Source organism: Meleagris gallopavo, chromosome 14 (assembly GCF_905368555.1).
Source record: "Meleagris gallopavo chromosome 14, MGAL_WU_HG_1.1, whole genome shotgun sequence".
Lineage (NCBI taxonomy): Eukaryota > Metazoa > Chordata > Aves > Galliformes > Phasianidae > Meleagris > Meleagris gallopavo.
The window spans coordinates 4,592,941-4,605,909 of record NC_139417.1 but is presented as its reverse complement, the minus strand read 5'-3'; the positions used below and the strand labels follow the sequence as shown (position 1 = coordinate 4,605,909).

Genomic DNA, 12,969 nt, shown 5'->3' with positions numbered 1-12,969 from the left:
GATTAATAAGAGAGCCATTGAAAATATAAAACATCAGTAATTGCAAAGGACTCCCCATTTTGAAGCAGAAACTACACTAACTGCCATTGTCTACACATACTTCTCCAGTACATAAAATATTTACCACCAAAGAATTATGAAAGATCTCTTATCTACAGCTTCATGAAGAAATGGTGCTGGGAAAGATGGAGTTGCAGAGATAAGAGGAAGGGCAAATGTAAAAAACTGTGACATGGTAAGAGAAAAAGCTGTTTTTCAGGATGCTGAGAGGAATAAGAATGAACAGACAGAAGGCTTGCTAGTCAGAAGTGCCCAGGGAGTCTGACAGGAGAACAATACATAGATTTCACATGGAGAAACACCTGGGAGTTTCAAGAGAAGGTAAGTGCAGAGGGAGTAGCAATTAATTTCATCAGAAATCAAAGGAATTTTGAAGGTCTATGCTTGAGAGTGTGAGGACTGAGGAAAAAAAAAGAAAACAACAACAAAAAACCAACCCAAAACATTTACTTTGGTCTGTGAATAAGAGAAGCTGGATTGTATTGTTGCTATTTTATGAATGTGTTCTTCTTCTGTGTTTTTTTATGGGACCTGGATGTCTGCAGTTGTGGTGAAAACTTTGACCAGAAAGGCAGAGGCTGAAAGAGAATTTAATGAAGAGTTCTAAGTATGGGGAAAGTAACTGACATTAAGAACAAGTAATAGTTTGAGAAGGTCATTTAAGATTGAGTGGGATGTAAGAGAAGGTAGTGTAATTTCTGAGAAGTAAGGAAGTGACTGGATATGAAGTAATCATGGGGCTTTCCCAGAGGTCTCTACAGCAGATGCAGGAATAATTTGTAATTGGAAATGTAACCACACCTGAGAAGTTGGCAGGAATAGTACTGGAGGGAAACATTGGCAGCTAGGAAAATTTTTACAGTCCCTCCTGCAGTGAGTGAATAACAAGATTTGCAGAAAAAGAATAACGATGGATGAGAAAGTGAGTCAAACAGTGAGGGACCCAACAGCCTGAAGACAAACTTATGTAACTGCATTTCAGTCTGGAATGAAAAGAAACAGAAAAATCTCCCTCTCCTATGCCTTTAAGGATAGGCCCTGAACAACGTGAGAGTTCGATGTGCTTTGAGCAATTGGACAAAGTGACACCCAGATCTCCCTTCCATTCTATACGTCTATTTATGATTTATGAGACGCCTCTTATAATAATCATGAAAGAGTACTAAAAGAATATATTTTCATGTCCAGTATTTGGTGCTGAATTTTGGAACTGGATATGATTCAGATAGAATAATGAAAAGCTTCTGAGCACTTGGATGTACAGTATTACAGTCTTGGGCTCTTTGTGTCATTGAATAGTATAAATAACATTTCAAAGGAATTACAACTGTAAGTAAATTGAACACAAACACTGCATGAGGTACAGGTTTATCACCTTTACTCCCTTCTCATCTATTATTTTGTGTACTTTAGCCAACATTATTCAGGACAGCGAATATGGAAATAGGCAAGTCTTGAAAAGACGGCATACTTAGTGCTGGTGCTGTATCATTACATCTCCTAAAACATATGTTTTATAAAAGCTGGTGGTATATTTTCTAGTAGTTCAAACAATTGCAGCACCTTCAGAAATGGTGTCTGTTATACTGGGACTTCAAAAAAATCAAATTCTGTTTTTTGATTTCTTAAATTGTTTTATAGTTCCTGAGAATATTCCTTAGGAAATCCAAATGTTGTGCATCTTGCTAGGTTATAACCCACTTAGAAGCTAATTTTAATATAGCTTAGGATAAAAATAAGCAGAAATAAGACACTTGCAGCAGCCATCCCCACCCACTCCCCCATTCAGTTTTGAGCAAAATTTGGTAACTATCCATGAAGCCACTTTAAAGATTTCTGTTCTTTTTTTTGTTGTTGTTTTTACTGCATTCATCATCACTATATGAGCTTTCTGTTTTGTTTCCCAGAGGCTTGCTTTTCCAGAAATGAGTCATGAAAAAGGTATTATTCAGTGGTCAGGAACAAGAAACACTCCATTTTGTGTTCCCTCTATTATTAAACTACAGAAATATTAATTGTAAAAGTGAAAAATCAAATTATTTCTCTCATTCAAGTTTTTAAAGCTTAATGGACCTTAATTTGATGCTGTATTGTCAAGAATTGATAAAGTGGTTAAAATATTGTATGTTGAAATGATGTGTTCTTAGAATTCTAATTTCTACAATTTGTCTCTGGTGTAATGATGCTTGGCAGCTGAGTATTCAAACTGAAGTAAAAAGAATAGGAAAGATAACAACAGCTATGATTGTAACACACAGAAATGACTTGGGCTTCTTCCTGAGCAACCTGGCAGCCCTTTCAATTCATTCATTTGAAGAGGTATGGAGATGCTTCTTTGGAGTACAGAAGTGAAAGGCAAAAAACACCAATACAACCAACCCTACAACAAACCAACCAACCAAATAATAACACCCCAAACCCCACGAGGTTGCTCTAGAGAAGATAATTCTTTTCTGGGGAACAAGTTTTAGAAAACCTTGTTCTTTTAAAAGGCAAAGTTACTTCTTAGAGCCCCATCTAAGAAAACTGTAGAGAACTTGAAGCTTCACAGAAAAAGAGAGGCTGTATTACATTTGAATGATTCTGTGACTCTAGTGTTTTGTCCTTGCTGTCTTCTGGCAGATTGGTCTACATAAGTTATCTCTCATCTGCATAACAAGAAGGCTCAAATGGACACTTCAAAGTTTCCGTGGGTGTCACATTTACAGCTGCCTGGAAGGATGAATGGTACACTGGAAATGTGTTTGTTTTATAATGTTTGGAACATAATGGTAGGATTGGCCTGAACTCATTAAAATATCTAGAGTAGCTTAAAAAGTACAAAGATGCCAGTGCACAAAGTAGCACCAAGAAAACAGACTCAGATCTTTAAAATGCACCCAAATTAAGAAGCAAAAGCTAAAAATGTGAGAAGGCATTTCTTGTTATTTGTTATTACATTACTTGGTCAAAGGAACATGCACATCCCACCAGGAAGGCATCTACAAGAAGTTAATAGTAATTAGCATCTGTGTATTTCTATTTGCTAAGAAGATTTACGTATGTAGAAATCATGTGTTGGAATTATACATCAGTGTCACTAAATATCCTTCTTTTTTTTTTCTTTCTTTTTAGCTTTCTAAACCTTCTATATGATACCTGAGTGGGCATTACTCTACTTACACAGCAGCCATTACTCTACTTAAACAACAAGCATACTTTTCAGAAATTGCATGGCCACAGAGGGTTGGAATATGTTCTCAAATTCTTATAGAATAAGTTGTCAAATTGTCATCAATTCACTCATACACATAGAAGAGAAACTACTGGAGAAACTAAAATAGTGAAAGTGTACCATCTTGAAAATTTGGGTGTGATGTCTGGATCTAACATTAAGAACCAACACATTCCGACCTGCAATGTATGATTACCATACTAGGTCACAGATTAAAATAAAATCACTTACTGTGCTGCATTCTAAGAAGTGCAGCTGGAATATTACAGTCAGGAGACACAGTGTTATTTTGACTCTGTAGCATCAGCCCCGGGTACAATTTGTTGCTCCATGTTTTTGGGGAATGAAAGAAAGCAAAATGCCAAAATGACTATCACACCTTCTGAGACATTCAGGGAGCACAGTTTTCCAGAAATAGTCATTTAACATTGATTTAAGTGTTGCATTTTCTAACACTAGTTAAGAATGATTTTTTGGAAGCACATGTAATGTTACATGGAATACTTAAGTACTGTGGGTATTTAAAAACTCTTTTTTGAATTATGCATATTCTAAAGCTTTTGCTGAATACCTTTGTCAAAACGTATGTATTAAGTTCCTGTAAAATGCTCTTCTCCCAGCTTAATTACCAAGAATCATTCTGAAATTTGTTTCTGTCTAGAATGCTGAACATATAAAGGATATTAGAGCACAGTTGTAATTGATTCACATTCACTCTGAAGCTGGTCAAAATACATGTATGATTTCCTAATGGTGGCTATACTGTTTGAATGCTCGAAGTGGCCATACCTGCATACATTATTTCATGCATTAGAATGTTTGTATTTTTTCTGTCCAGAATGACACAGAATGCTTTAGTTTTCTACTGGACAAGATACCGGTCACTATGAAAACTTAAGAGCAGGGTTTTCAGTGTAGCACTGCAATTGCTGTGTAAAGCCGTTGTTTACAGACTGATTGTCCTGTTCTGCTCTGGTTCCTTGATTGCAGCACGAACACACTGCATCTATTTTCCCATATTGAAAGCAATGGAAAGACAGAAACTTTTTCTGTACAAGTACAGATGGCCGTTTGCTCTTTATTACATCACAGAATTATAGTGCAATAACTGTCATAATTAGAGTATGGAAAGTCTTGATATAAGCTGGCATTTAAGTAGAAAATGATTGTAAATTTTACAGACACTGTCCAGTGTGAGCCTTGCAAACAGTTCTACATGTCAATGGGTTACATACATTCTAAGTATTCCTGAGCACAAGCATCTTCCAAACAATTCAGCTGATTCTGTAGGACAGCGAGAATTATCATGCATCTATTCACTCTTCTTTTAATTGCATCATCTCTTACGTACACTACTGAAAATGCTCTATAAACCCAGTTCCTGGTGTATCCTGCAATTCTTACAATTCCCTCTTCCTTTTAATTGTCAGAAAACTTCTTCCTCTTCTCCCACCCAATGAACCAACCAGGCCTGATACAGAAAGTTTATTTGTGTACACTGACTTCAGTGGAAGCTGATGTTGATTGCTGCCTTTGCTTATAAATTTAAGAAGTATCAAAAATGTTGAAACTGGATTTCAGTAAATGAAAGTGAAGAGTGTTCAGTGTGATAGCAGTTTGCAAGAAAGAATGCAACAGAGGTATCAAATAAAATAAAGAAGACATCTCTCATTTCCACTGGAAGCAGAAAACAGCAAGATGAAAGGGGATTAGGAAATGTAAGATTTGAGGTGGAGAGACTACATGGAGTAGACTAATGACAATAATTTACCAGACCAGCTTTAGCTCCAGTCTGTAAGTCACAAGATTGTTTTACATCTGAAATCCCCAGTTTCTGCAATAACGTACTTGCTAAATGTACTTCTAGTCTAGCTTTGTATCTTTTGCATACGATCTATCAGTTTTTAGCTGTTAACTTGTTACATAACTAAGGTCTCCTATCTTACTCATTATTTTGTTATTTATTATTTGTATGCCATTATTTTATAGTTAAAATTGTAGGGTAAAAATGTATTGCTTAAAGGCAGTCAAACTGGAATGAACTAACTCTATTTACTGAATGTAGACAAACTGGAGTGCGTCAAAAATGCTGAGCCTCACCTTCTGAGACATTCAGGGAGCACAGTTACTGCAGAGTATCCTGCAAAGCTTTGGATGGCATATGGGAGACTGTGAAAGCCTGAGTGCTGCAGAGGATCTTACATATAAGCAAAAATCTGTACCTTCCCACTAAGTCAGCAATGTCTGAGACAGACCTGTGGCTACAGCCAAGGAGCGAAGTAGCACACATAACAGATATGTTCAGGATTTTTGTTTATATTGTCTCATCAGAAGTCAGAGTGGTCCGTTTTCAGAAAGAGGAGAATACATTTTTTCTACTTTGTCAAATCTCAGCCAGATTTACAGGGCAAGGAATAGTTTTAATACAAAGTTTTGGTGGGACAGACTACACTACATGGAGGAGTAAAAGAGAAGGTCTAGTGTGAAACTAAATTTTATGCTACAGTGAATTACAATGCAGTAAGAAACAGTAAGTTCTGATTTGGCCAGGTAGACTAAGCATACAGGATTTCTTCAGTATTCCTCAGCATGTCAGCAGGTAGGCATTAATTATATTTGTTTTTCTGAAGGTTTAATTCTGCAAGCTGCTCAGCCCTTTAAAGTGTTATAAATTGACTTGGGAATTCTTAGCACTTGCAATAGTTGTAAGTAAATTTATGAAATTAGAAAAATTTAACTCTGTGGCAAAACAAAGATTTTTGTTATGCAAAGCTTTTTTGTTTTAAATGGGTATGGATAACTAAAGAAGGAGGTCCATCCATTGCCTCTTTCTGGATCCCAGATTACTGTCATGGCTTGGAAAAAATACCGTTAGTTTTTCCTTTAGCAAATACTGAATACTCTGAATTGTGTATTTGGCAAGTGATTGGTTCATGGCTAAACAAAGTTATATTTATCCATAACTAAGGTACATGAAAAAACTTATCAAAATGATCCAAAACAGTATCTTCTAGCATTGGAGTTTCATGAGGAATCAGATCTTAAAAGTAACAGTTAGGATAGAAAAAAAAAAATTGTTTCCACTTCATTCTTAATTTGCCTTTCCACGTAAAGATATAATTTTGTTGGGGTTCCCCTGGGAAAATGCTATCTATAAACCTTCCAGGAAAAACTGTTAAGCCTGATCAGGAAAGAAGTCACAAGGGCTGGGAAAATATGACATCTACATTTGGTTTTGTTCTGCAGTCTGTGTACATTTCCTCAAGCACTACAAAACATTACCATATGATATGGTTGCATTTTCCAGCAAGTGTTGCCACTAACTTGGACTTGTGGCTTTGTAGTATGATCTAAACATTGCTCAAAAATACAGTATTTCCAGAAACACAAATAAACCAATGCTTAACTGTCACAAATGTTCTTCATTTCCATATCTGTAATATATAAAGCATTTATTGAAAAGGGTGGGATTGCTTACCTCAAAAATATAATCTTTTCCATCCTTTCCATGTACAGCTTTAACAGCACAGATGTCCAAACCACCAAATATTTCAGAACAGGTGTCAACCCAAAGCTTGTACCTGTTTTATAAAACAATTTTTTTTCTGTAAGTATCTTATTAGGCTCTTGGTTTTCTATAGCCTTAATCTAATACTGCATTTTATGTAAAGTTTGCTTGAAAAACAGACGTTTCACTGTTTTGTCAGCTTTACTGAATTTGTATTTCCTAGAATAGTAGCTTAGAGATCCTGGACTGATTACTCTCCTCTTCCAAGTAGAATCCATAAAAACTGTGATTCTCTATCTTGACCTAACATTACACTGGCTGCTGTCCCAGCTCATATTAGCCCAAATACGTGTCGCTCTAAACTGTGAGTAACCTTGTGATAAGATATGCTGGAACACAAAAATTATTTCAGGGCGTCCCATCCTGCATTTCCATTGCCATTATGCTAGTACAGCTTGCTAGCTGTGACTGTACACTGTGTGGGAACTCCACAGAGGTGGTATCTGACCAGTTTCTGTAGTTACAGCAATGCCAAAGAATTTTATAAGGCAGGGAATGGGGCTTCTGTTGCCTTGTGAAATTCAGACTGGCACATCTGTGACAGATGCAAGTGTGACCATCCTCCTGCCTGTCAGTCTTGGTAGCATACTTAATTATGGATGGGTTTAATCCTTGTATCAGGGAAACTAGGATGAGAGTCTCTGTCTTAAATTACTGACCAAACTGTATTCCAAATTAGCAACTTTTCTATATACTGAACAGGGCAAAAGAGAAATCAAGAAACAGCAGGCCTTAAGACAACAGAAGATAAACAGCCACAGGACACTACGCAAGGTTATGCAGCATGCAGACAAACAGAACATCTTCATGTAGGGTTACAGACAATTACAGGAAAATTCAACAGAAATTTAGAAAATTTTGAAGAATGGTTACAACTCTAACAACAAATATAGTTCTTCATACAGTACTGAACTCCTGCACTGCATTTTTATCCTCGTGGTAAGAAATTTGGTCTGATGAATGGACAGTTAACCCATTCTACACGCAGTAATGTGATTTATTTTTCTTGCCTGAGGAGCTTAATCCATCCTATGAATAGAGAAGTTATCTGACTAACAAGGGAATGAAGGGGGACTTACTAGAAAAGGAGTGAGGCAATTCCTGATCAAGTACAGAACAGTCAGTAGCACATATAGGGAGCCATAACACTCTGTTTAGAACGTTCAGAGGTGATGTAAGTTGTGTATGTTTGCTAAATGGCAAGGACACGAAGTAGCATTGAGAACTTTAATTAACTAATAACATAGCTGTGTCTGGGCATCACCAAGTGATGATATGATCTTGAAAGTTTATACAGGCAGATATCACCATTCCACCAATTGAAGAACATGTTTTCCTCATTAAAAAAAAAAAAAAAAAAAAAAAAAAAAAAAAAAAAAAAGTTTTAAAGCAGTCATTTATCATAGACTTTTTTCTTTCATTGGCTAGTATGAATAAGGGCTATTTCCTTTTATAGACCCTCTTCTGATCCAGCCTTTAAGCCATGATGATAAATATGCCACATTATTTTCCATTGCAAAAAAAAAAAAAAAATCTTATAAACACAGCATTTGACTTCATTGTAGGATGAAAAGAAACTCATTGCTGGGCTGTGAGTCTTATTCATATAAAAGTATCTTTAGTAATGGTCCCCTTTCCAAGTAAACTTATTAGATCACACTCTCCATATTTTCTGTTCTCATGGGAAAAAAAAAAATCTTTTAAGCAGAATAAAATGAAATCAGTACAACTGTTTGAAAAAAATCCTGATGGTAATATTTTAGCAAATATTTTTTTTCCTGTGAGAAAAATGTTTTGTCCAAAGTGAGTTGTTTTTTTGGAGTCCTGACAATTTCAGCATCTGTAGATGCACTGATTGGCTGGACTGCTTGCACACATTTGTTTATAAACAACGTTTGTTTCTGCTCTAAAATACCACCACCATCTAAAATATCTTAGCAAGCCACGAGGACAGTAAAACTTGCCTTTAAGAGCAAATAATTAAAGTTTCTGTGAAAAAAAAGAAGATGTTTTCTTTAAGAAACTGAACAATTAATCAGATTTAAATAAGAACATATTTAGTAGTCAATCTTCTTCCAACAAACACAGCTGGAGAAACTGCATTTGGAAAGAGAGGTCTTGAGTAGACTACCCTGGAGTGTTTTAAACCCAAGGCTTGCACAGCAGGTTTGACCAGAGGCCATGGTCCTTATCTTCTCAGAATCAGTGTAGCACGCAGCATCCTCTGAACTGGCAGCTAACAAAGTACTGTCTGACATGAACTGTGAGGTGTGCACAACTTCAGTAAGTCTGTGTTCTGCTGGCCCACCTGGGGAGCAGTGCCTCTCTGAAATGAAAGGCTTGGTAAGAATATATAACATTGAAATTTGCTTGTTCTCTGCCTCACATCATCCCTTACTGCTCCACATTCCTCTTTACTAAATTTCTAGACTAACATTTGTGTTCAGTCAGCAATGTTGACTCAGGCAGTGCTTTCAAAACACTTCTTTCTAAATCATGAGATGTATTATAAATGCCTTGAAGTGCACATGCATCAGATTTGACTGCTTCTGGTGTGCCTTTAAAGTCCTTCAGCTCTTCAGAAAACTTCAATTTGCTTTTACTTCCTTTTTTTGCTTCGTATGTAATCAGACTAAAATTATGGCACAGCCTTGCTGTTACGAGAACACATCCCTTTTTTCTATGCTTTTGTCTTCATCGGCATAAAAGTTCTGGTTTGTTGCTAGTGTTTTTTAAAGTGAATATATTGATACGGTTTAATTATGTTACATTCAAATGTGGAAGCAGAACCAAAGCAGCACAGAGCATTTACAGTGAGGTGGCTGTGCATTTTGTACTCATTGCCCATGCTTGATACTATTTAGTTTTCCTTATGGCCAAATTAAAGTGCTTGTTTTTTTACAGAGAAGTAGTTCATGGACTGTAATTACGCAGAGTAAAGCACACTCTTTCCCTCTTAGTGAAGGCATAACCTCACAGTCTAAAGGAAGGTGGGAGGGAATGAGAATGAGAAAATAATGTGGCTCCACTCCATCCCCAGAGGGGACATCAGTGAGGACACAGTCTAGACTGGGGTTGGACAGCAGGGAGTTGTAATTCCCGTCTTATTTGTTTTCACCTTTCTTAGGGCAGGCAATGGTTCAGTTCAGTTTCTCTCAGCTACAAGTAATTGTAGGTCCAGATTTAAGAAAAAGAAAAAAAAAAAAAAGAAAAAAAAAGAAAAAAAAAAAAAAACCAATACAAAACCAGCCAACCAAACAACAGAAAAAGACTGTTGTTGAACTTTGAAGCACCATTTAGATTACACTTCTACTGTACAGAGCTTTCAACATTTGTAGATGTATTGACAGATTGGAGTACATTTAGGGAAAATAAAGCTGTAATGTGAAAGAGAAACCTTTGCAGAAGGTGAACAAAATAAAATTCATAGCCATAAAAAGCACCACAGCTTTGCTCTGCACGTAAAAGAGCCTATATTTTGCGATAGGAGAAAATGAGCAGCATTGAGCAGTAGCAGAGTGAGGCTTCAAAATGTACTGCAGACTGATTTACCAAATTGCTAAGAAGTATCCGGAACAAGGATGAGAGAGAAAAGCACAATAAAACAAAGTACAAAGCAGGAATGATGACACGAGGAGAAAAAAGGTTTGTTATATCCCAGCATCTGGGCAGAAAGACTCACAGTGCAGTTGACCAGAAGATTCAATAATGACAAATAAGCAATTTAGTAGAAAAGAGAAATATAATTTAAATAGGTAAAATTAAGACCAAATCACTTTGTTACATCATGTGATATAGGAGAAGTTTAAACACTGTGACGTGGAGTAAAGTAAAAGAGGTCAAATGAACCAGAGGAAATGACTGGTAGGTTGAATCTGAAAAAGGCATACTATGAAGGGAATTCCAGTAGTTTTCTAGGTGCAGATATATATTTAGGAGCTCAAGAGTGCCTGTAAACATGTAAGCCTGATAGTTAGCTTGGATACTTAGCTGAGACAACACATAGGGAAACACTTATCTCATGTTTTTTTCATCTAGTTCCAAGTTTGTTTTTTTTTTCCAAAATGAACAGAGGAGCTTCATCTACTGTAAACTGCACACCAATGTGATTTAAAAAAAAAAGACTTAAAATTCTTTTGTTTTTTTTTTAATTACCTTTTACATGAGACTTGACTTACTTATCTGACATAGCAATTTGTTCCAACATTGCAGAGCCTGTGTTTGTCTTCCAGTTTCCAGATATGGAAGTCCTCCTGAAAGGGGAAAAACATTACAAAGAGAGCCAGTGGTTTTATATTTTTCCTACCTCCTAAATTATTCTGTTTTTCACAAGGATACTAAGGCAGCATTTACATGTTTTTGTATTTGGCAGCTTACAATATAATATCTAAAACATGATGAATTTTAACAGAGTTCACAATGTTATGATGCATGACAATGAAATTTTTGTTCCCCATTAGTTCACTTAAGAAAAATTTTAAAACTATGATTAAGTGCAAGTGTTAACAGTAAGATTTTATCAGTTGTAAATTGATTGAATAACCTGTAACATGCCAATAACACAAACGTCAAGGAACTGAAGCTTCAACTTCTCATTTCCGATCCATACCAATGCAGATTTAGGTCCCAACACTTGAAAGTCAAGACGTCAGTTTTGAACACCTCCAATCTGTTCTAGAGCTTGATTTTGGTTTCTCCTCCAATTTTCACACCTTGCTAGTTTGTGAATATAATCTAAACATCTTCTTTCAAGCATACTATCTTTTATTTTATCAGTAAGAAATAAAAAATATATATTTTTTTCCTCCTCAGACACCAGGTTGGTTAATAGGTATGAGAAGATTGCTCTTTTCTGAAACCTAAACGATGTTTTGGGAATAGGCTTAGGACACAAATCATGAAGTGTTTCTACTTAGAAGTGTAACAGAAATATTTGTAAAAAGTTGACGAGGCAGCAGCAATAGTTTTCTGTCAATTTTTATTGATCTAATTACAAGGGTCAGTAGCAATTGTGGGGGAATGTCAACCTTTCTGTGGAAGCCTCATAAAATTAACTGAATTTTAAAGCATACAGTTTTAATATGCCTTATTTTTTTGTTATGAGAGAATAACGAAAAGGGAAGGTCCACACTCAGTGCTGTATTTAAGGTAACCTTTCTCAGTAATAAGGCTTTAAAAAGTGATATTTATATGTGTGCGTGTACCTACAGAACAGCTGAAGTGTTTAAGTTCACTATTACTCCACATACATTCTACAGATTTTACTTCTTAGAAATCATGACTGAACTCTGTTTAAGACTTCTCAAAAGTCATTCCTTAGCATGTACAATTTAAGGTGTCTTTTAGGAAGCGAAATTTAGAAAAAAAATCCTAGCAAGAATTCAGTTGAAGATGCTCAGCTGCACTGAGGTAATCTTAGCACTGTTAAGTAGAGAAGATCATAAAATCATAGAATGGTTTGGGTTGGAAGGGACCTTTAAGATCATGTAGTTCCAGCCCTCCGCTCCAGGCAGGGATACCTCCTTCCAAACCAGGTTGCTCACAGCCCCATCCACATCATTTCCTCCTTTTTCACTGAATTCTAAATAATAAACCAACTCCAAAATAATTGAATGCTTTGCACTTAGGTTTTACATGCTTTTGCTTGATTTGGTGTTTGTAAACATGAAGAAAAACTGTTTTAAAGTTGGAAAAAAGAGGAATTATGATTGCTATGTATCATAACTTGACCTTTCTCTTTTCCAGCAGCTCTTTGGTTTGTTTAGTACTATCTGAACCATGCATTCCAAATTGTCTGGACGAGTATTGTCACAAAATAAGTAGAAAGATCTACCAACAATTCTTGTGTAGGTAGTCTATTTAGCAGCTTGTTACTACAGCATTGTTGCTCTACTTTTTTTTTTTAATTGAAGTTATGGTCAAAGTACATTGTTGTGCATTCAGTTTATTACATTTGGAGAAGAGATTTAAAGATAGCATTTTTGTGTTTGTGTTTTTTTTTCGTTCTATTTGATCCTTTAAACTCTATTTCCTTGAAGTCAGATGAATTCTGTAATGGTACCAGGTGCTGTTAAGCATGCATCACAAAATGTTTTGAGGAGCTGTGTATTTAGAGAGATCCAATGTT

At 36.0% G+C, this 12,969-nt stretch overlaps 2 protein-coding genes across 9 annotated transcripts in view; one reads left to right on the top strand and one right to left on the bottom strand.

Moving 5' to 3' along the window:
• Window positions 1-12,969, bottom strand: part of SYN2 (synapsin II) — a 148,848-nt gene that overhangs the window by 26,702 nt on the left and 109,177 nt on the right. For both annotated transcript variants that reach the window (XM_085235735.1, XM_085235734.1), the window contains 2 exons: window positions 11,021-11,095; window positions 6,753-6,855 (listed from right to left, as the gene is read on the bottom strand). In XM_085235735.1, coding sequence (XP_085091861.1) covers window positions 6,753-6,855; window positions 11,021-11,095 — 178 coding nt within the window. The remainder of the gene's footprint in view (window positions 1-6,752; window positions 6,856-11,020; window positions 11,096-12,969) is intronic.
• TIMP4 (TIMP metallopeptidase inhibitor 4) overlaps window positions 1-12,969 on the top strand; it is a 108,975-nt gene that overhangs the window by 55,711 nt on the left and 40,295 nt on the right. For 2 of the 7 annotated variants that reach the window (XM_085235740.1, XM_085235739.1), the window contains one exon: window positions 260-381. The exons of the other annotated variants lie outside the window; for them this stretch is intronic. In XM_085235740.1, coding sequence (XP_085091866.1) covers window positions 351-381 — 31 coding nt within the window. In that variant the 5' untranslated portion in view covers window positions 260-350. The remainder of the gene's footprint in view (window positions 1-259; window positions 382-12,969) is intronic. 7 annotated transcript variants of the gene reach the window in all.